This window comes from Tyto alba, unplaced genomic scaffold, assembly GCF_018691265.1.
Source record: "Tyto alba isolate M040663 unplaced genomic scaffold, T.alba_DEE_v4.0 Super-Scaffold_10, whole genome shotgun sequence".
Taxonomy (NCBI): domain Eukaryota; kingdom Metazoa; phylum Chordata; class Aves; order Strigiformes; family Tytonidae; genus Tyto; species Tyto alba.
Genome location: NW_024881262.1, coordinates 17,871,299 through 17,891,582, shown reverse-complemented (window position 1 = coordinate 17,891,582; position 20,284 = coordinate 17,871,299). Strand labels below are relative to the sequence as shown.

Below are 20,284 nucleotides of genomic sequence, written 5' to 3'. Positions count from 1 at the left end.
GGTTAAAAATGGGTCTGTAACCTCTCAAAGACCTCCTCTGCTCAGAAGAGATAAAGGAGCCCAAACCCCCCAGAACTGGGGAGCCTGTAAACTGCTTTCAGGGCTCCAAATTGGAAACCAGGTTTCTCAGAGAGCCTTTTGGCTCCACTGCTGAACTTGGATGTTGATGCTGCTGAGCAGCTCACTAGCAATGCAGTGGGCCAGGGATCACCCCCCAAATGGGCTTCCAGCAAGAGGGAGGGTCAGCTCCACTGAGAACATCCCCTTCTAGCTCTCAAAGTCCACCAGATTTCTTACACTTCTCCATGCTGCAATCTTTCAATTGCAATAGCTAACAATAAAAAGGTTAATTCTGGAGATCGTCTTGATCCCCAAATCACGAGCCATACAAGCCAACAGCAGCCTGCAATTTCTGTTTCAAAGTTAACACTTCTTTTACACAGCGTTGTTACATAATGGGAAATGTATAAACGCTATGTCCTACTAGCAAAAGTCGTTTTGTTCGGAGCAGGGTTAGGTCGATAAGCCACTAAAGCAAAAGTAACGGGAAGGTGGGCGGGAGCAAACGCCGAGAAGTAACGAGGAGCGCGCAATGGCGGTGTCCCCGTGGGGCTGCCAGCCAGGCTGGGCGTTTGTTTCCTTCCACCCAGGCGGGTGGTTTAAGGGCCCTGGGGAAGCCGTCCCCACCCGCGGCGGCCCGGGGGCTGCCCGCGCACCGAGCTGGGCGAGCCCCGGCACCTGGCGGAGACCCGCGGGTCAAAACCACCGGCGGCAGCTGCTGAGGGTAACGCCGCCTCGGGCCGCTCTCGCCGCGGTGGTGAGGTGAGGGCACCGCCCCGCAGCTCCCCCCCGCCCCGCCACCCCCGAATTCACCTTCCTGCAGCTGGAGCCTCTGACCGCGGCCGCCCGGTCATAGACGTGGCACTTCACCACCGTGCTGCCCACGTCCACCCCCAACACGTACCGCGCGGGGGCGGCGCCGTCGCCGCCGCTCTCCTGCTGCCCGCACAGCATGGCCCGGCGCGCAGAGAGCGCGGAGCAAGGCGCGCAGGGAGCGCGGCGGACGGCCCGCCGGACAGAAAACCGCGGGGCGGGGCGGGGCGGACACCCGGCCGGCCTATGGGCGCGGGGAGCGCGGCGGGAGGCGGTGCGAGCACGGCCCGCGCAGGCCGCGGCCCCGGAGCACAGACCAGCGCTGGGCCCTGGCGGCGGGGAGGCAGGGCCCTGCTGCCGGGGCGGGGGGGAACGAGGGCACCTGCGCGCCCGTTCCCTCACGGGGCGGAGCGGAGGGGGGACGGGACGGTTGGTTTCACGTCAACGAGGGCGCCTTCTCAGCGTGGCCAAGCCCTCGGCAGCGGCACCCCACACGCCCGCAGAAACAACCCCACACTTCTCTACAAGTTTACCAAACGCACGTAGAAGGTTTTTAATTAAACACCAAATAATAAAGGGTTTCTAAGGGACAGAGTTCAGCAAGCGCCCCGGGAATATTTCCTCCCGGTGCTAATGCTGAACAGAATGACTGAGCCCCCCTCACAGCCGTAGCACAAGTGGTTCGGTAAACAACGCGGTTACAGTCACTCCGGGGCTTTGCCACTGAAGGTAGTGAGCATCAGTGGACAAAGGACATGCAATTATACAAAGTCTTCACCTGCACCAGTTCTCTTGTGCCATCACTTCCCTTCGCAGAAGGAACCACGTGTAAAATTACTGTTGGAACTGAGCGACAGGTTCCTGTACTGCCCTTAGATGGGGCGGTGGTTTTTAAACAGCAGCAACCAGAAATAGTTATGCAAATTCGGGCTGCTCAACCCCAAGATACTGTCAGAAGAATGTAGTTTTAACTCCAATTTCGCTTAGAGTAATTAGTCAATCAGTTTTAACTCATTTAATTAGAGCAGGACAATCAAAAGCAAGAAACACATAGAAAACATTTTCCCCCTGCACTTCGGTTTGGCCCTTCTTACAAAAAGTAGCACTATGAACAAGAGAAGGATATTATGTGGGATAACAGTCTGATGTTATTAGATCTTTAGGGCAGGAATACTAAGGACAGTGAAAGCCACACAGGAAGTGGCACTCCACCTCACCCGGGCAGCTACAGGGGTCACCAGGACGAAGGTTTGGATCATGGGGAACTGAGGGCATGTGAAAGGGAAAGCTAAGAAATGGCTGCTTTACCTCTCCTCCTTAAGGAAGGACTCATTAAAAAGTCATTTCTGGCTTTTACATTCTCTTTGGCTATACCTTGACAAATTATAATCTCTTGACATACATAGCTGTATGTCAGAGAAAAGGTATCAAAGTACTTCACATCTGATCAAGACTTTTTCTTCAAACTATTTAAATTATTCTGTTAGTTTTGGTAAATATTTAGAACTCCTGAAGAAATCTCCCTAAATAAAATTCAACATGTGCCACTGGTATAAAAGGTTAAATCCTCTCCAAACATTCAAAAAACTAAGAAAAACTGGGAGAAAACATTTAGGCATCCTTCATGTTTTTACAATACCAAGTGAGGCCTGCCTCACTGCAAGATGAAACAAAACATCAAAAAGAAAATGAAGATGCAGGTTACTTTTTTCTTTTGCAAGCTCTTAATGTAACAAATACATACCCCCTGCGATGCACTGTATTGCATAGAAGTGACCATAAGCTTATTTCTTCATGCAAATCTTGAACTGTTTAGTATGTTAATAAGAATTTAGATGTATCTTGGAAAAAAAACACCATATATATGCTGGAAAAAGATAACATGAACCAACTTGTACAGTTGCAGTTTGTACATAATCTCAGTTGTGTAGCATGTATTAGAATTGCTCAATTTATGAAAGGCTTATGAAATACAGATTTTGTATTACTGTTCTGCTTGCAATGTGATAAAAACAATGCAATAAAGGAGGCAATGAATTTTCAGACATGCATAGCTTGTCCATACATTACTTATACAGCATCAGCTTACGTTATTTTGTCACAAATAATACAACTCCCACACAGGCACTCTTTGTCTATCCAAAATCTCTGTCGCCCTCGGAGAAAAATCTTACTGCTAACAGGGGTATAAGCCCCAAGTTCATCTTAGCATTCAATTTGAAGTGAAGATGTACAGACACCTTCCTCTTACACTGCACTGCAGCGCTGAAAACAAGCCTGCATAACTTCAACTACCACCCTGGTCTTCCTGGGCGAGCGAGAGCATGCAGGTGCCACTTGCCCTGTTCAGAAAGCAGAGAATTCACACACCTGGGGTCACAGACCAATTACCGCAGCAGCTGTGTCCCATACATCTGCATCTTCTCAGCTGAAATCCTCAGCTTCTCTGGTCTCTGGGAAGCGTGACTGGTGTTATCTTTTACTGGAATATGAAACCAAATGAAGGAGTGGCAGCACTCCAGGGACTGTCCAGTGCTGTAGCAAAGGAAAGAGTTATTAAGTGAAACCAACCAAAAGGCAGAACATCAGGGACAAGAAGATCCTCCATTGCTGGCAGCAATGGCAAAACCCCCACCATGAGTAGTTTATATTGAACATTTGTAATCACTGTCAATATGCTCAGCATGTTTCAGTCAGCAACAGGTATGCTTTAGAGGATGCCAAGCAAGAGGGGTTTGCCCCGGTTATCCAGGTTAAAATAGGCCTTGAGAGATAGGAGTGCTACAGATCCAGTAGACCTAATTACTAGAAAAAAAACATGATATTGACATTTTCTAGGACCAGTTTATTAACTAAAATTTCCAAATTATTAAATAAACTGTATTTGGAATAGCGAACTTATGTTTTCTTGTAAATAAAGGTATTCTCAGGTGCATTTCGGTTGTGTGACTAATGCACAGGAGACTCTGCTCATCCCAGGTTTCTAGTATGAATCAAACTTGCCACTGGCAGGGCTAAAAGAATTCCAGCTACTAGAATCTAGGTGAACAAAACCCAAACCTTGTAATGCATGTTTTTTTAACTTCCCTTCCTTAGCTGTATTTTGTCAAGACACATCTACCTTTCTGCTGCCTCATCCAACTCTTATTTACCATTTTACCCGCTTCTCTAGCTCTACCCTTTTAACAAGTTTTAACATTATGAAAGCTTTGACATCACAGTCCTTAGTCAGTTTGCCTTTAAATAAGAAAGAGCCCACTAATTCCTGCTGCTCCATTGGTTGGTGCAGCCCACACACATCACTTAAGTCTTGCCTGGGAACAGAAGGCCCAAAATGAAAGCGATGACATTTTGGCAACTTTTGCTGCAGTAATTCACCGTATGACCATTTTCAGCAGTTCCTCCCATACTCCTGTCAGAATTTACCACTTTCCTTGAAGTCAAGAGACAGAACCACATACAAGACATCAGTTAATCTAGCATGTTAGCTTCATGGGTGATGTGAGTTTTAGGCAGCGATGGGATGTTTCTTAAGCAGTTCCACTCTTGCTAAATCATCCTGCCCTCACAGTGCGAACTGTTGTACCAACACAGCTGTTCTTGGGGCTCCGCGGCGAACTATCAGGCTGAAAAATAACATGGGGGAAAGAGTTTCAATCAGATTAATTCCTTGATATGGTTCATAATGTGGTGATACAAACAGTTTGGCACAATCCAGTGGGAACAAGTAAGAGACTGGTTAAACCAGAATTTTCACTGGAGAATTGCACATCAAAACTGTGCCCATACACGTGAGGTTCTGCATTGTGCCTGAGGCACAAGCAGTCCTTCCTGTATGCCGGCTCTGCAACAGAAGTAATCTTTGACAGAGAATAAGGTGGACTTTAGGACAATCAAGTTTTAAGCCAAGAATTTATGTACCAAAGCAAATGCAGTGAAAACTAGTATACTGATTCTGTTAGTATTTCATTATTTGCCCATGCTTTTAACCCATCCTAAGTAATATCTACATTTGGAGATGTGCAATGTATATATATATGTCCATCATCCTCTAGATGTCTCTTAAGGAATTATGATGTGGACTAAAAATGATAGAACTAGGAACAGCTTTGATAAAATAAGAGATTGAGTCCCATATCTGTGTGCGTGTATATAGATATATATATATGCCTGTGTATATGCATTTGATGAATGGTCATTTGTACCTACAGAATCCAGGGATGAACACCTCTTTAAAAGAACATTGATTTCAAAGTCTGGAAATTCACAGGGAAAAAATCTAAAAATAGAGAGAGGAAAATGGCCATCAGCAAAGCTTAAGTAGAAGAACAAGAGAATGGATATACTATACTAGACGCTAAAGGGATGAAAAAGCACTGAAGTACTGTTGTTTCAATAACACGTAGCCACTTAAAAAAAAAAAAGTAATTAAAAAAGAAAGCAAGGGGGAGGAAAAGGAAAAAAAAAATAAATACAGAAAAATCTAGAACACACCATTTCAATACAGGCTCAGTAAACTCAAAAGGTTCCAGCAGTGTACACTGCTTTCCATTTATCCTGCTGAGTTAGGTTTCAATGACTGACAAAGCATTTAATGTGTTTCAAATAAATATGTACTGGAAAAAACATCAGGAGCTAATAGTAAATTTCATATTCTATCCTAAATTAGTGCTAAATCTAAAGCATGCATAGGTTACTCCAAAATAAATCACTTACTGCACTAGAATCACAGTTCACCTCATACCCTCAACATGCTAAAAGTTGCCAACTTAGAATTTTATTGCTACTGTTATTTGCGCAGAAATTACATTTTGGCTTTTGATTGCCAGCCTTTGTCTGTCTTGCAATTACACAAAATGCGGGACTAAGGGTGATTATCAACTTTCATAAAACAATGCTGATGCAGTAACACTTATTGACCAAGTTTTACCAAAAAAAAATAATATGTTTTAATGAAAAATGCTTTCTCTGTTTTTTCAAATAACAGGAATCAAGTTTACTGTTTGCATTTGATGGCACTGCAGCCCCTTCTGCTCTCTTTGATTCATATTGTTTTTCAAAGCAGAAACGAAACGGGAAATTTGTAAATTACAGAAAAATAAGAATAAATGCCCTGTCAAATATTGACAGCAATAAGGAACTGTTGTTGGAACTGTGGATTCTTTTGTTAATAAACAACAGCTACTTACCTCATGGTATCAGATTCTTCGAAACATATATCAGTTACAGTCTCAATATTCATGGGTCCTCACGCACCTGAATTTGGGTTCTTTTGGCCAAGAGTGTGTATTCAGACTGCCCTTATGCCCTTGGTGTCACTGTGTCCCCTTTCCAGAGACAGAAAGAGAAGAACATAACTGTCTCTCAGTAGTAAGGAAGGCTGATTATGGAATACATACGGAGATCACATCTCAAATAAAAGAATTCAGAAAACCCCTACTTTAATTAACCATTCCTTCTTTGAGATTACTCACTGCCCGGGGTTATCTATATAGTATTTCAGATTAACTAAATTGAAAAAAAGTCACTTATTTTTTTGAATGGGAGTGTCGATGCAAGATTTATTATGTGCAAACTGATATATTTTAAAGTTATCCCTTTAATCAATTTGGTTTAATTTCCTTTAGTGCTATATATTGACATGGGAAAAGTAACAAGGCAGAACTTGCTATGCAGGATAACTACAGTACTTAAAAGTCCACAGACTAATGATTTCAAGACAGCTTAAAAAAATGCAAGATTGTATCTTGGTATCTTCATGTTGAGTAATATGACCTGAATGTATATACCCAGACTGTTGTTCTATACAGAATATCGTTACACAAAGTTGCAGCAGCTGGTCATGTTAAGAGTGTACTCAATTCTTTATGCTAGTTTCTTTAAACAAACTAATTGACACAATAATCTATGAAAAGGAAAATAACATCTCTCTCCATGAAAAGCCGGTGCAGCAGTTGGCAAAAGACAGATCCCAACAAAGTTCGTAACTCACAACCAAAGATACTAAGAATTAACTGGCATGACTACAGTGTTCATTATGCTTTTAAAGTGAACAACAAGTAGAGTTTGAACATAATTATAGAGATAATTGGTCAAAGAGAACAAAACTCAGCACATGGTATATATACACAATACAAAGGTGAGGAAGCTTATTTACTCTCTCTGTGGTAAGTGTAAAATCTAGTAATGTTATTTTGGCAATTCTGAATTTAAAAAAACCTGCTATTATTCAGGATGAGGAAATCTAAGTATATAACTGGTCATTTTTTTCTTAAAGAAATTCAAACACATTACACTGGTTTTAGTGTAGCTTCATTTAGAAGCCTTTTTACAAATGAGGTAACTATTCTTACTCTACTCTAGCAAAAATCTCAGCACAGTGTTTTGCTCCAGGTACAGAAAAAGGGTGTCCAAGGTACCCATGGCTCCTGTTTTTCAGCCATCAGCTGATTTTGCACCTTGTTAAGAACCACTAGGACAGAACTTGCTGGAAACTAATCTTACTGCCTTTTCTGCAGCTTTTTTTATTTTTAAAGTAAATCTAATGTGTGACAGAGGCCAAAGAAAATTTTTGGAAGATCAGTATCTAATTAAATGCTTTTAATTGCAAAGCGACAAAGAGCCTTTTTAAAAAACTTCGTATCTTTAACTGTAGTAGTTGAAAGCCATCAAAAACTACTCAGAGGTGGGCAGTTGCTGCTTCTGAGAATCACAGAAATTGGGCTTCATGAGATGTAATTTATATCTTAAAATTTTGGTTTGGAGCATACAGAAGATCCCATATAGTATTTGGAAATAAAACAGTGAAAATAAGTAAAGTTTCTTGTTTCAATATTTAATCCAAGCAGACACAGACACAATTTATAAAATTATTCTATTGCATTAAAGTTTTATATAGCATTTAACTTTTATGAATGTTTTTCTTTCAGTGTATCATATATTCATATTTTAAAATATCTTTGCACAGTCCTTTGTGCAAATACATGCTAAAAATCTGCAAATGCACACTTAACACTAAACAGCACAAAAAATACATTCTGTATCCATTCATATGCAAATTTAAAACATTTCACTTGGCAGGTAAACAATGAAAAGTTATTTTAAAAAAACCAGAAACTACAAAAATGCGCACATAAAAGTCTTCCCTTTTGGATTTTTAGTAAAATACTGCTCTGTATAAGATCTAATGAAAAACTCCAGTGCTTACAAAATACTTTATATCTATGAGAAAAACAAATGCTTAAATTTATATCTGTATGAATGAAACATAATCACCTTGTTAAATTATAAAACTGAAATCATAGGGGACATGGCATAGGTCAATGCATATGTCACATCTACTAGGACATGTAAAACTGTAATTAACTGGGCACCAGGCAGTCAGTATCATAGAATATATAAACTAAAAACCAGGGATTAATACAATATGCAGCAGCTACAGAATGAAGTGTTTAACCAGCTATATATACTAAATATAGCAATTCTACTTGAAGAGGGAGAGGGTCTTAGCCTGAACTAATGAATAATAAAAATTGCTGTGTTTACCGGTGCTAAGAACATAGTGTCCTTCATAACTTTGTTTCTAAAAAATCTGTGTAATTGTCTATCCAGATCTATCAAAACTCTGTGATGCAAGAATCTAACATAGTCTCATCTTTATCACAGGAATTTCTACACAGATCTTTTCTCTGATCATCAGATAATTCATATTGGATACGGGGGACTAACATCTGTGTCTCATAACTAAATTTCATGTAACACTTCTAAAATATTGGTGTGTCAGTGTTGTGTTGCTAATGACAATAAATCACCAAAACATACAACTTTCCCTTCACAGAATTACTTCAAACCCTCTCGAGACTAGATGGCTATAAGGAGAACAATAAAACTGATGTATTTTAAGACTGTATACAGACTATTCTACAAGCTTTGTGATACTGAGTAAGATGTAATAAATTTCTTAACCTTGTTTGTACCTCTGTGATCCTTTTTTATAGGGCTTGCTGCTATTCTACAAATACTGATGAGGCAACAACTGTTTTGGAGAAATCAATATAAAAAAATCCTATAACATAGGAGCAATGTGAAACTTGGTACTACACCACCAAATGGAGGCAAAGAACAAGGTAGGTGAACTGAAAGAAAGTCTACAGACTTGCAGATCCAACACAAAACCTGTCTAGAGGCAACAAAATTAATTGCTAAAGCATGTTTTACTTCTAAGCTTTCCAGGCCTTAGAGGAAAAATATCTTTTTCTGGAACAGATTAGAATACAGAAGAAAAATGAACATTAATCAACATCAGTAAACAGTACCAGCTGAGGCTTCAAACTTTCTCCCAGACTGAAGATTTCTTATTACTATCACTAAGAATGATACATGTGGGTTAAAAATCCCGCAGGGACCTCTGAGCCTTCTTTGTTACTACCTATATGAACTCAGAATGATGGAGTTACTTCTTCTGCAACATAGCTCACTCCAAAAATACAAGCCAGCTTCTTGTGTGAATATTCCTATGGAACCAACAGTAACCATTTCTGATAATTTAATTTTGCTACACAGAACCTCTATCACAAAACTAAAAAATAAATATTAGAAGTCAATAGCAACAAAAAATAACCTAACATAGAGGTTTCAGAGCACAGACTATTAGAAGTAGAAATGGACTCTACATAAACATAACTTTGACAGCCATACTACACAAATGGACATCTTTAAACTCTGGCCACTTTTACAATTTAGAAAAAATCAGGTTGTCACTAGCATTTTAGGAGGCTATGCAGATCCGAAGTAGCTATCTATGTTATTTTATCATGAACAATAAAATTAATAATGCTGCTAGATTTAAAAAAAAATAAATGGACTTTATCAAAGAGGTCTCTACTTAGCAAATTTTTTTATTCAATACATTCTATAAATTAATCTCCTGCAACAGATTCTGCATCAGCAAACACTTTCTGCCACTCTAATACTATAGATACAATAATACCTACATTTTGAAAGTTGTAAAGTTGTTGCCCTCTGGTATAAAACCTAGTTCACAGTTAAAGCAAAGTTGGCAGTTCCATTGGAGTTAGATTTTAGTCACACTGATTCAACTCAGAAGGACCTGGAGAGCCAATATAAAAGCTGCATTTAAATAATTTTTCCTTTCTGTCTTATAACACTATTTAAAAATAAGCTAGAATACAAAATGTCATACTAAGCAGTGTTAGATGCCCAACTTATTACCGCTCCATATCCCTTCCCAAAAGCATGGCAATTCTGAATTAAGGTTGCCACTGTTATTGCTGCTTACCCGATATAGTCTGTAAGCCACTGTTTAAAAACATAGGCACAATAGATGGCATGGTAACCTTAACTCAGCATTTCCTGGCTTTTGCTAATTTAAGTAAAAATAATTATGTTTTAACATAATTTTTATAGTTTTTGTAACAACCTGAAAAATCATAGCAGATAAAATGTAATTCATTCTGTATTATACTTAAAGTGGCTGGTCTTTTTAATAGAGCTTTCTGATTTTTTTAAATGATAGAACATAACAGTGGGGGAAGAGTTAAAGGTAAAATACACCTAGCTACCATATTTATTCTGAAGATTTTGGTGCGCCAAAATTGACAGCCAGCTTTCTTGGCTTTCGCTTGCTGGAAGTGTTTGGCGTTGATTTGTTATGAGGAACGCTTGGAGTAGCCATATTGTCTTGAAATGAAACAGTGGATTGAGCAGCTTGAGGAGATTTTAAAGGAGCTGAAGAACTATCTTGCTGAATGTGGTCAGAAGACACTGGCTGTTCATTCTTTAGTGGTGCAGCTTGAGGGGAACTCTGAAACTCCTTGAACTCAAAGTTTTTCTTGCTAGCAGCCCTTTTTTTAGTTACCTTTAAATTAAATAAATATTATTTAAAAGAATGCATTCTCAAAAAACTGCAAATATTCCACTTTCAGAAAACATGCATATAATTTTTACAATAATTTTCTAATACTAAATAGTGCTTCACAGTAGGGGTGTTGCATTCATCATGTAGGCACATTTTTTTACAAAACTAGAATATTAAGACAAACCTGTCAATCTTACCTGCAGAGGTATAAACTGGTTGTGAGAACCAACTGGTATAGATCCTGCAAGAGACACATTTCCTGGATAGGAGCCAGGATAATAATGCTTAGGCACTGGAGCTCCCCAGGGCACTGGACCAAAAATGTGAGATGATGGAGGCATTATATTAGCTGTGAAAATAAGTAACTTTTAGCACTCTTATCAAAAAGAGGATACTATCTCCCCAAGACCCCAAAAGTACTCCAACTGCATTTTTCTGCATGTCATTTCTCCTTCCAATAAAGCCTCATATTCTTCGTATTTACTTGAAAATAGGTAAGTATTTATTTGTTATCAAAAAAGTCCCAAGCAAACAGTTCTGCTTTTACAGAACTACACCTGGATGACAGCACAGTTAAGAGCACTGAGTCACAGCATCTGCCATTCAGAGTGCACATAACTTAGGATCTTTGCATCCTTAGCTGAGTGAACTGTATTAGTAGAAGGCTGCAAGTTTAGGCCATCCTTTTGAAACAAATCAACAATTAGAAACCCTGGAGAAAAAGACAGGTAGCAGCTGCTGTATGGGTTGCTAGGATGCTACAATAGTGCTGACTTATTATGAGCTGTGAATGTGAGCTTTAGTAGAATACAAAATAGATGGGACCCAGAAACAGCACCAGGATTTTTAGCAATTTTTTGGGGGTTACTTACCATGCTAATGTTCGGCAGTGTACAACAGAATTATAATGCAGCACTTGAGTGAAAGTTGGTTATAAACAAATAAAAACACTAATTCTGGGGGGTAAAAAAAAAAACATGTAGAAAAATCAAGGAAAAGATTTCTTATGAATTCTGAACTGGGGCTATCAGCTTCAAACTAATTACTATTACAATGAAGGAAAAAACAAAACAAAACGACAAGTTGGACTGAATGGACAAATACATCCTTGAGGAAAAGAAGTAATTGGGAGAGATGCAATTCTTTGTATTGAATTAATTTGCAAATTGATGAGAAGAGTTTCATGAACTGTTGTCAAAGCAGTTCAGACATACAACTATGTACACAAAGACCAAAAATGGTGCTTTCTGGAAGACATTCATTTTCATATAAAGAACTGTTACAATTACAGGACAACATGACAATATTTGAAATGTGTACTAGTCAAATACTTGCCAGGGGGTTGTGCAAATACTGGAGAAATAGATCCATGTGGTACAGGAACTCCTAGTGGTTGATAATTTGGAAACACTGGTGGAGGCGGAGGTGGAGGCAAAGGGAAGTTTACTCCGATAGAACTCTATGAAGAAGGAAATGGAGGATTACAAACAGATGCAATGCAATCGAGACAAAGATTTTAAAAGATTCTTTGCATCCTCACCAAACGCTGTAAAGCAAAAAGTGCAGCTTTCTCCTTTGCTTCAGCTTCAGAATGACACTGTGGTCCATGAACCAACAAACCATTTGATAATTTTATGTGACAAACTGTCATGGTCTAGAAAAATAAGATAAGATTTTTGAGGAAATCTGTATTGCTAATAAAATGTGAGATAGAAACAGAGGATTTGTTTGATTTGAAAAAAGGCAACAAAAAGAGCTAAAGTCTATTTTTAGATGGATTTCAGAGCTCAGTCCAAATGTTTAAAAATACAGGACTGTTGAAACAAAGTTGAGAACATCAATTTTTGCAGAAAAAGCTTTTTACCTGTGGTGTTTTTAGGAAAGAGAAATCTGGTTGTGGCATTCCAACAAGTGAACAAATACGAGAAAGTTCAGAAACAGTAGACAGTGAAGGCTGTGGACAAGCAAAAGGGTGACCTCCAGTTTCCAGTGCTGGTGTGTTCTGAGGGCCTCCAGTGCTATGAGGCTTGTTCATATAAGCAGCTGACAAAAGAAAAAAAAAAAAAAAAAAAGATAAAGTTTTATCACAAACACTTCATGCACTGAAATGATAGCATCTTTATTATTAGCAGAAAAAAAAAAGCATTTTTTTTCCTGGTATTTTCATATCTGATTAGCGAAAAACGGGTGGCTATATATAAAGAGATTTTTAGATCAGAATAATAAAGTAGAACTGAAAAAGATGGACATTTTATTACTGTATTTTGAAATCAGTACTATACTGTTAGCTATGTTCTAAAATGTCACTACAAGGTGAAGCTCTGAACTATGAGCTGATGTCTAAACATACCAATTTTTTTTGTTTGTCTATATTGCAAGGCAGGTCCATGGCAATCTTGTCTACTAGCAGGAGCAGGAATGTCATTAACTTGGGATTTCACTTCATTCCTTGTTTCCAGGTCAGAGCCATCTATCTTCAAAATCTCTTTGAGCATCTGTGTTCCTTTCTTTAAAAATAAAATAAACCATTCAGGGACATGATAGCATTCAGATAACACTACCTTCTTACTTAACTCTATATCATAACAGGTAACAAAATCTGAATTTTTGTTTTCCTATCAGTTATATTTTATCAAAGCACAGATAACAGCTCCTTAGCATGAACAAATATGTTTGTTAATTTTCTTTGATAATAGCTAATTAAAAGCTCATCAATGTGTTTAAAAAGGCAGTATGAGGTTTCATGGAGTTTCTTTAAATAGAAGCATTGATGCTAAGATAGCAGACGCTAAATTGCAATGTAATGATTCCTGCAGTATACAGACCATAGCAAATGATTGTGGTGACAGATGTTCTTCATTCGTAGCTCTTCCTTCCTTGGAATAAGTCTGTACTTCATTTTCCTTGGGAATTTTCAAAGAAGCTAGGAGACTTTCAAGTTCATTGTCCTTCTTAAAACAAAAGAAAAAAGGTACATCAACTTAGTATATAACACGCACATGCAAGAAGAAGGGTGTATTAGTTTGAGATTAATTTTATGCTCATTCAGGATTTTTTTCTCTTAGCTTGGGCAGATGACAGTCATATCTGCTCAGATCATGAACAGATATCCAGAGACTAGGTCAAGTTTTGCATACTAAAAAGATGAAAGTATTCACCCACAGAGATTTGATTTAAGGAACAATCGAAGTTATACAGGTTTGTCTTGTATCTGTTATAAACATGATGTCGCACACAAGTGACCGGGAATAATTGGAGTAAAATGGACTGGAAACTGAAGTTATTCAAAGAGTACAAGACAATCATCTAGATCCTACCTTTCCACCTGTACAAGGACCATCAACTGCAGCCTTCTGATTTACAGGCATGTTGGGACTTTCATTCCTCTTCAAAAGTTTGACATTGTACTTATTCACACCTGCAAAATTCTGAAATAAACTGCAGCATTTATTATTGACTACTAATACTCCCTTACTCATTATAACACAATCATATTAGAAATGCATCTGCAAATAGTTTGCACAGGCTAATACTCTTAGAGGATTTCATCTTACTGAAAACCTAGCATTTGTTTTCCCCTTACAGCATAGCTTTTAGAGTCTGAGTGGAATAGGAAAATCATTTGGTATCGCCATTATACATCTTGCACACTTTCTTTCATTTTCTGCCTATAAAGTCTTTAGAGGAAAACAAAATCCCCAAAACAAAATTTACCTTGTAAAAGAATCTACTAAGATGCCAGTTAAAAGAAATACGTAAAATGATGAATCAGATGAGAGTAAAACAAAAAGACAACAATACCTTTACTCAGCACAGAAGAAATTACCTGTTTGTTTGATATTTTATTGTGTGGCTGACTTTCACCTCTTGTAACTTTGGAATCTTCTTTAACTACAAAAGAATGCACTCTTTTGAAATGCTCTTAAAAACTGTAATAATAATCAAGACTCAAAAAAATAGTAACTCCATATGAGTACACATAGTTGCATTAATTTGAATGGTTGCATCAAATGTTTAATTTATACTTTATAGGTTGTTTGCTGTATGCTTTTTTTGTAGAATAAAATTAAGTATATGCAATAACATATCTAATTTTATATTCTACAAATATGATCACAAGCAAAGTTTCAAAAACAAGTTGTGGGGCTTTTTTCTCTTTATATCAGACAGGTGAAAAGTCAACATAATGCAGAACAGTGTGATTAAAAGGTTCAGGATTAAGTGTGGAATAACATAATATGCACACCAGGGACACTAATTGACAGTAAGAAGTGCAACACAGTGTTTATATAACTATAATAAACTATTTTCTATTGATGATTACAAAAAACTCAATAGGCATTTCAATGAAGATCAGATAAAGCAAGTGGTTTTCCTAAACAAAGTAATTGTAGTACTTACATTTTTTATAGGGGTCCTGTTTTCTTTGCTGACCTTTAAAGCTGCTGTCATTGAATCCTGGCTTATAGAACTGATTACCAGTTGCCAGCTTGATCTCCTGAGGTAGAACTGCACCCTAGGATTTCAAACACCAAACCTTAACCAGAAAACCATGTATCTATCATCTACATAGCAGTCCCGTATGATTACCTCTTTCCACAGCCATGCACACCCTATGTAACAATACTTTCACCCAGAGGATTTATTTATACCATTAACTGGAAAGTATTCAGATGTAATGAACTGACATATAAAATTAAGTACCTTCATATTTTGAACCCAGGGATCTGATTAAAGTTTATATACTAACCTTCTCAGGCATGTTTTGCTGATTGTGGTGAGACTTCCCAGAACTCTGCAATGATTGCCATATGCTGCAGAATTCATCATCTTGCTTACTCTGTGCCTGACAAAATAAGAAGCAACCCCCCCAAGTAACTCAGCAGCTATAAACTCTACTTCTGAACAGCTATTCATCTACCAAGACATACTGAAAACTGCAAGGTCCAAGTTTAACAGTGGTCAGACAACAGAAACTTTCATATTGACGCTAGAAAAACTTGCAGGTATTTAGTGTGGTGAGTTGTATTTATACAACAACTTTTCCTAAGAATCACTGTTAAACTGAAATGATCTTAATTTGTTTTGAGATTGTTTTTGTTTTGTTATTAACTGAAGTTATGAACATAGGAAAGATCACCGAGTAGAATTAAACTCAGATAGTAATTCAAAATGGTTTCAAAAGCATGCTCTCATAGTGGTAGTATTTTTAAATTTTATTATTAATGCTTTATTTTGTAAGACCTTATCAATCAGGCTCAATTGTTTCATAACATTACAGGTATGTTACCACAGACCTGAAGCCCAGCTATGTAAAAAACACTTTTGAAAATCCAGAATCTAAAGAAGGATAACACAGGATATTTAAGAACTGCGACAAGTTCAGCCCCAGTCTAGATCCAGACTAAAACATCTGATGTACTAAAAGAAAGCTATCTGTTAATAATCAGAAAACAATACCCACTCTAAATAGGGGGCCAAAATAAATACTGAGACTTTTGTGTTTGATACTAAATTAATCTGAACACTCACTTTATTTTTCTGATTGCCACTCAGAAACGATCCTTTCTGGGGTGAGTTGGAGTTGCCCTGATTTTCAGCCCTGAGATTGTAATGCTGTCTTCCATTCAGTTGCTAAATCATTGAGGGGGGGAGAAGAAAAAAAATCAGAAGTGTTTCATTGCCTTCGATTTTCTTTTGGAAAGTAGTTTTTCCTCATATAGACTTAGAAAACATGAGACAATTCTTCTGAAACACACCCATAGCAATATGAAGGTACCCATTCAGATAATTTTCTTTAAAGAAGTCACTTACTGAAAAAATAAAGTTTAATTAAACCAATGAGAACCCCAATTCATTTGTTATTTTTCCTCCGTTACTGTATTTTCAAAGTAAATCAGAGCCAAGAAGCAAAATTGACAAGAAATCATGTCTTCTGTTTCTGAGCATGGACACACTTGACCTACAGGAAGCATTACTTGGAACAGAGCTTTAAAGAAATATTTACATCTCTGCCTCAACAAACTATTTATTGACACCAAACGTGCTGTCACTGCTCTGAACTAAATACCTGTCTCCTGGAAACAACTGGAGCTACTCAAAGCAAAACAACTGTCAATAAGGACCTTCTGGTCCCTTTTATTACTGGATTAACTAATTTCTCCAAGAAAAATAATATCGTACTTCTAATGTACTGACATAAAAATTAAATTTTGTTTGTACCAATGAAGATATCAACTATAGTCATAATTCAGCTTCTAGGGAAAAATATTTTTGTACAAATGAAAGAGAAGTCTTACTTGAGTAGGAACAAAGAGGGAGCGAGGAGAATGGTTGAGGCCTCCCAGGTGAACTTTTTGAGAGCATACAGATGACAGATCACATGTATATGAATTGTAGTGATTCACAGCTGGCTGAGGTTTAACTATGGCTGTCAGTTTTTGATTTCCCATTTCTGACCGACTACCATGAGACAGGTTAATTAAGGCACTTGATGGCAGACGATAACCTCTGGCAGGTGAGCACCTTAAGAAATGCAAATTACATGTAGTTTAGTTGTTGACATTTCAATATATCTGATTTAACAACACTGTTGCCTCTTTGCCAAAAGATAATGACTCAAGTTTAAACAGCAGAGGCTGAAAACTGTATCCAACACCGAAATCTAGAACCATTACACACTATGTTAATCCCATTGTGCTCCCCTTTAGTCTCTAGCTATCAAAACAATAAAACAACAGTAATTACTACTACTCTGAGTTTATATTGTACCTTTCAGTGCTGAGCTCAAAGAAATTTTAAAGACGAGTGAATTGTTATAGCATAGTTCTATAGTAAATATTTCTGTAAAAAATTATCGATCAGAAACAATATTTTATTTTTCCAAGATGAAAACTGAAGCCAGTAGAAGAATTATAAAATGAAGTAGTATTTAGCCAGTTTGATATTTTTTTTAATGATTCTGAACACTGAAGATTATCTGTTTTACAGGACATGCTCTTGCAAGAGAGAGAATTGTGTTATGCTTGCTGCACACAGGGAACAGGTAAGATTCTCCTCTAATTTCTTTCATAAAAAACTTAATTTATCTACGAAAAACAGTAAAATTAAGGATGCTAGGCAAATTAGTGCACTTAGAGGTTTACCTGCTTACTTAAATACTGAAGAATTACGGTACTTTTTAAAACGAAAGCATTAACCATGCCTCCACCTCCTGAAAACCAGTTTAGGTTTTTAATGGTGGTTAGAATTTCTTGTCTAAGTATCAGTTGCTGATAGTTCAGAGTCCCTCCTCCAGAGGAACAGATGATTAGTGACTATTTTTTAATCCATATGTTACAGACATACTGTAACCTGTGACCTGTTATTCTACGTATTTGTTTTAGATAGACAACTGGATCTAGTACTTTAATGTTCTGGTTTGTAGTTGCTTTCTACAAATCAGAAGCTTCTAAATATGCAAAAAAGCCTAAAGAGCATTTCCAAAATATAATATGCTTCATAAAAATTATCCTTACTCAAAGAGAAAGAAGAAACACAAAAATAATAAGAGACAACCAACACTGTTGAGAAACAAAGTTTTAAAAAGAGGCATTAAAAATACTCAACCAAACCAAAGGCAACAAATCCATGACAGCAGTACCAACAGCATGAAATGACTATGAAAGCCCCTGCACAAACCTTATAGTTAGGCCTCCAAGGAATTCTTCATCAAACAAAACTTCGAAGAGCACATCTGTTTCTCTGCTGGCTATAGAAAATAAAGTAAAATGTCATCCTATATATGTAATAGTAGCTGTTTTAATCTAAATTATGTAAATATCTATACTAGTTACGCAATAAATAATGAAAAGACCAAGAAGTAATCAGCAACAAAAAAATGCTTATTCCTTAAATGAGTAATTTCATTAACAGCAACTCAAAAATGCTTCTCAGTCATATATGTCTGCCCTTTTAGATATACTTTCAAAATAAATGTACCACACGTAACAACCTGTCAACCTATATTAATAGAACTGCAATTTATAGCAGTATGTTACAGAAGTCAGAAACTGCCAGAGGAGATGCAAGCCATCTTTCCATGCAGGCAGTCAGAAACCACAAGCTTTAACATTACCTTCTTGCATAATGATAGACTAACACTCCTTTAAAGTTATAAGAGTATATAATCATTACGGAGAAAAGAATACCTCTTTCGCAAAGCTGCACTCAAGTCTAGTCTATTTAAGAATCTGTTGGATGCAAAGTGAATGAGAAAGCAACTACCTAAATGCCAGGTAAGAAAACAATCTCTATTACTAGATCTCAAACTGCTACACCCAATGGGATTCAGTAAACTTCTGTTTACCTGAAACAGATTTATGGATAATCTTCTCAAAGAAGGTGCAAATCCATACCATTTAACAGAAATCGAGTATCACATACCATTTAACAGAAATCGAGTATCACAGAGTACAAACCAAATTCCAAATACAACAGTTTAAAACAAACCATATCTGGTAAAATTTTATGTTCAATGTAAGTATTAAGGCTTGTTTTTATCTCTGCTTCTCTTAACTTTGCCCATATCTTCCCGTAACTTCATTTTGTTCCTTTTTTGCAGCTGGTATTCTCTCTCTTTAATCTCTCTGCCTTCTTCATATTAGGAACGAACAAAAGGTAAGTAAATTCTTACTCAAAGTACAGCTGCATAACACATGAAATTAAAATAGAATACCTGTAGGTTTAATTCAAAACAGTAACTATGTTATTAGTGGCTTCAAGTTGCATATGCTTCACAGGTGAGAAATTTCTGTGCATTAACAATCATCATTATACAACAAAACACTTTTCAGAAGCCTGCTTTCGTATCACTAGCTGAGCTGTGATATAGCTATAATGCTACAATTATGAAGAAAATATTACCTCCTTTAATTCCTATAATGGTACCTCGGAGACCAACTGGAACAGAAAAGTTCTCTCTCACATTGACAACACGGTCAAACAGCCTGTACTCTGCATCTCGATCTGGAACGACCCCATTCTGTTGTTCTAATGGCTGAGAACAACCAAAAGACTGTGTTAATGTTTGTAAAAAAATAGGGATTACAATCAAAATGCATTTATGATAGTATCTAAAACATACTATAAAGCAAACTTTTTGAAAAAAATAATTGTTTTAGAACACAGAATCTTCCTTCCGCAGACACAACGCAAACTTTGATCTTTTTTCTTGAAAATCTCTCACTGCTTCTGCCTGAGAAACAGCCCTGTTGTACATGATCCAAGGCAGATCAAGGGGATCAGTTTAGACAAAATAAAACCATCGAGTGTAACCTGACTGTCAGTATCATGGGTATCTGTGAAATATCAGGCAAGATGAGCAGCTGGCCCTATTTCAAGAACTGAACAAAAAGCAAGACTGGTAAGAAGAGACAAATGGGAAGTAGATTTTATTTTTCCTTAATTATACGGCCAATAAGAACTGTAGGAGCATGAAGGACAAAAGGTAGAAAAGAACTGAAAGTCAGTATAACACATGATGGACTTTGTAGT

The 20,284-nt window shown here is 37.4% G+C and overlaps 2 protein-coding genes across 9 annotated transcripts in view; both read right to left on the bottom strand.

Annotated features, from left to right (window-relative positions):
• GK5 (glycerol kinase 5) overlaps positions 1 to 1,102 on the bottom strand; it is a 29,625-nt gene extending 28,523 nt beyond the window's left edge. The window contains exon 1 of the mRNA XM_033005362.2: positions 874 to 1,102. Coding sequence (XP_032861253.1) covers positions 874 to 1,014 — 141 coding nt within the window. The 5' untranslated portion in view covers positions 1,015 to 1,102. The remainder of the gene's footprint in view (positions 1 to 873) is intronic.
• Positions 1,103 to 1,873: 771 nt separating this feature from the next.
• XRN1 (5'-3' exoribonuclease 1) overlaps positions 1,874 to 20,284 on the bottom strand; it is a 41,407-nt gene continuing 22,996 nt past the window's right edge. For 2 of the 8 annotated variants that reach the window (XM_033005358.2, XM_033005361.2), the window contains exons 29-43: positions 19,655 to 19,787; positions 18,431 to 18,500; positions 17,050 to 17,275; positions 16,283 to 16,384; positions 15,501 to 15,596; positions 15,152 to 15,266; positions 14,577 to 14,641; positions 14,068 to 14,178; positions 13,576 to 13,701; positions 13,101 to 13,257; positions 12,615 to 12,793; positions 12,291 to 12,404; positions 12,086 to 12,209; positions 10,948 to 11,099; positions 7,688 to 10,750 (exon numbers count right to left, since the gene is read on the bottom strand). In XM_033005358.2, the coding sequence (XP_032861249.2) occupies positions 10,460 to 10,750; positions 10,948 to 11,099; positions 12,086 to 12,209; positions 12,291 to 12,404; positions 12,615 to 12,793; positions 13,101 to 13,257; positions 13,576 to 13,701; positions 14,068 to 14,178; positions 14,577 to 14,641; positions 15,152 to 15,266; positions 15,501 to 15,596; positions 16,283 to 16,384; positions 17,050 to 17,275; positions 18,431 to 18,500; positions 19,655 to 19,787 (2,061 nt within the window). In that variant the 3' untranslated portion in view covers positions 7,688 to 10,459. Of the gene's footprint in view, positions 5,153 to 6,062; positions 6,231 to 7,687; positions 10,751 to 10,947; positions 11,100 to 12,085; positions 12,210 to 12,290; positions 12,405 to 12,614; positions 12,794 to 13,100; positions 13,258 to 13,575; positions 13,702 to 14,067; positions 14,179 to 14,576; positions 14,642 to 15,151; positions 15,267 to 15,500; positions 15,597 to 16,282; positions 16,385 to 17,049; positions 17,276 to 18,430; positions 18,501 to 19,654; positions 19,788 to 20,284 lie in introns of those variants that run through there. The other 6 variants (XR_004408937.2, XR_004408935.2, XR_004408936.2 and 3 more) reach the window with 6 other exon arrangements.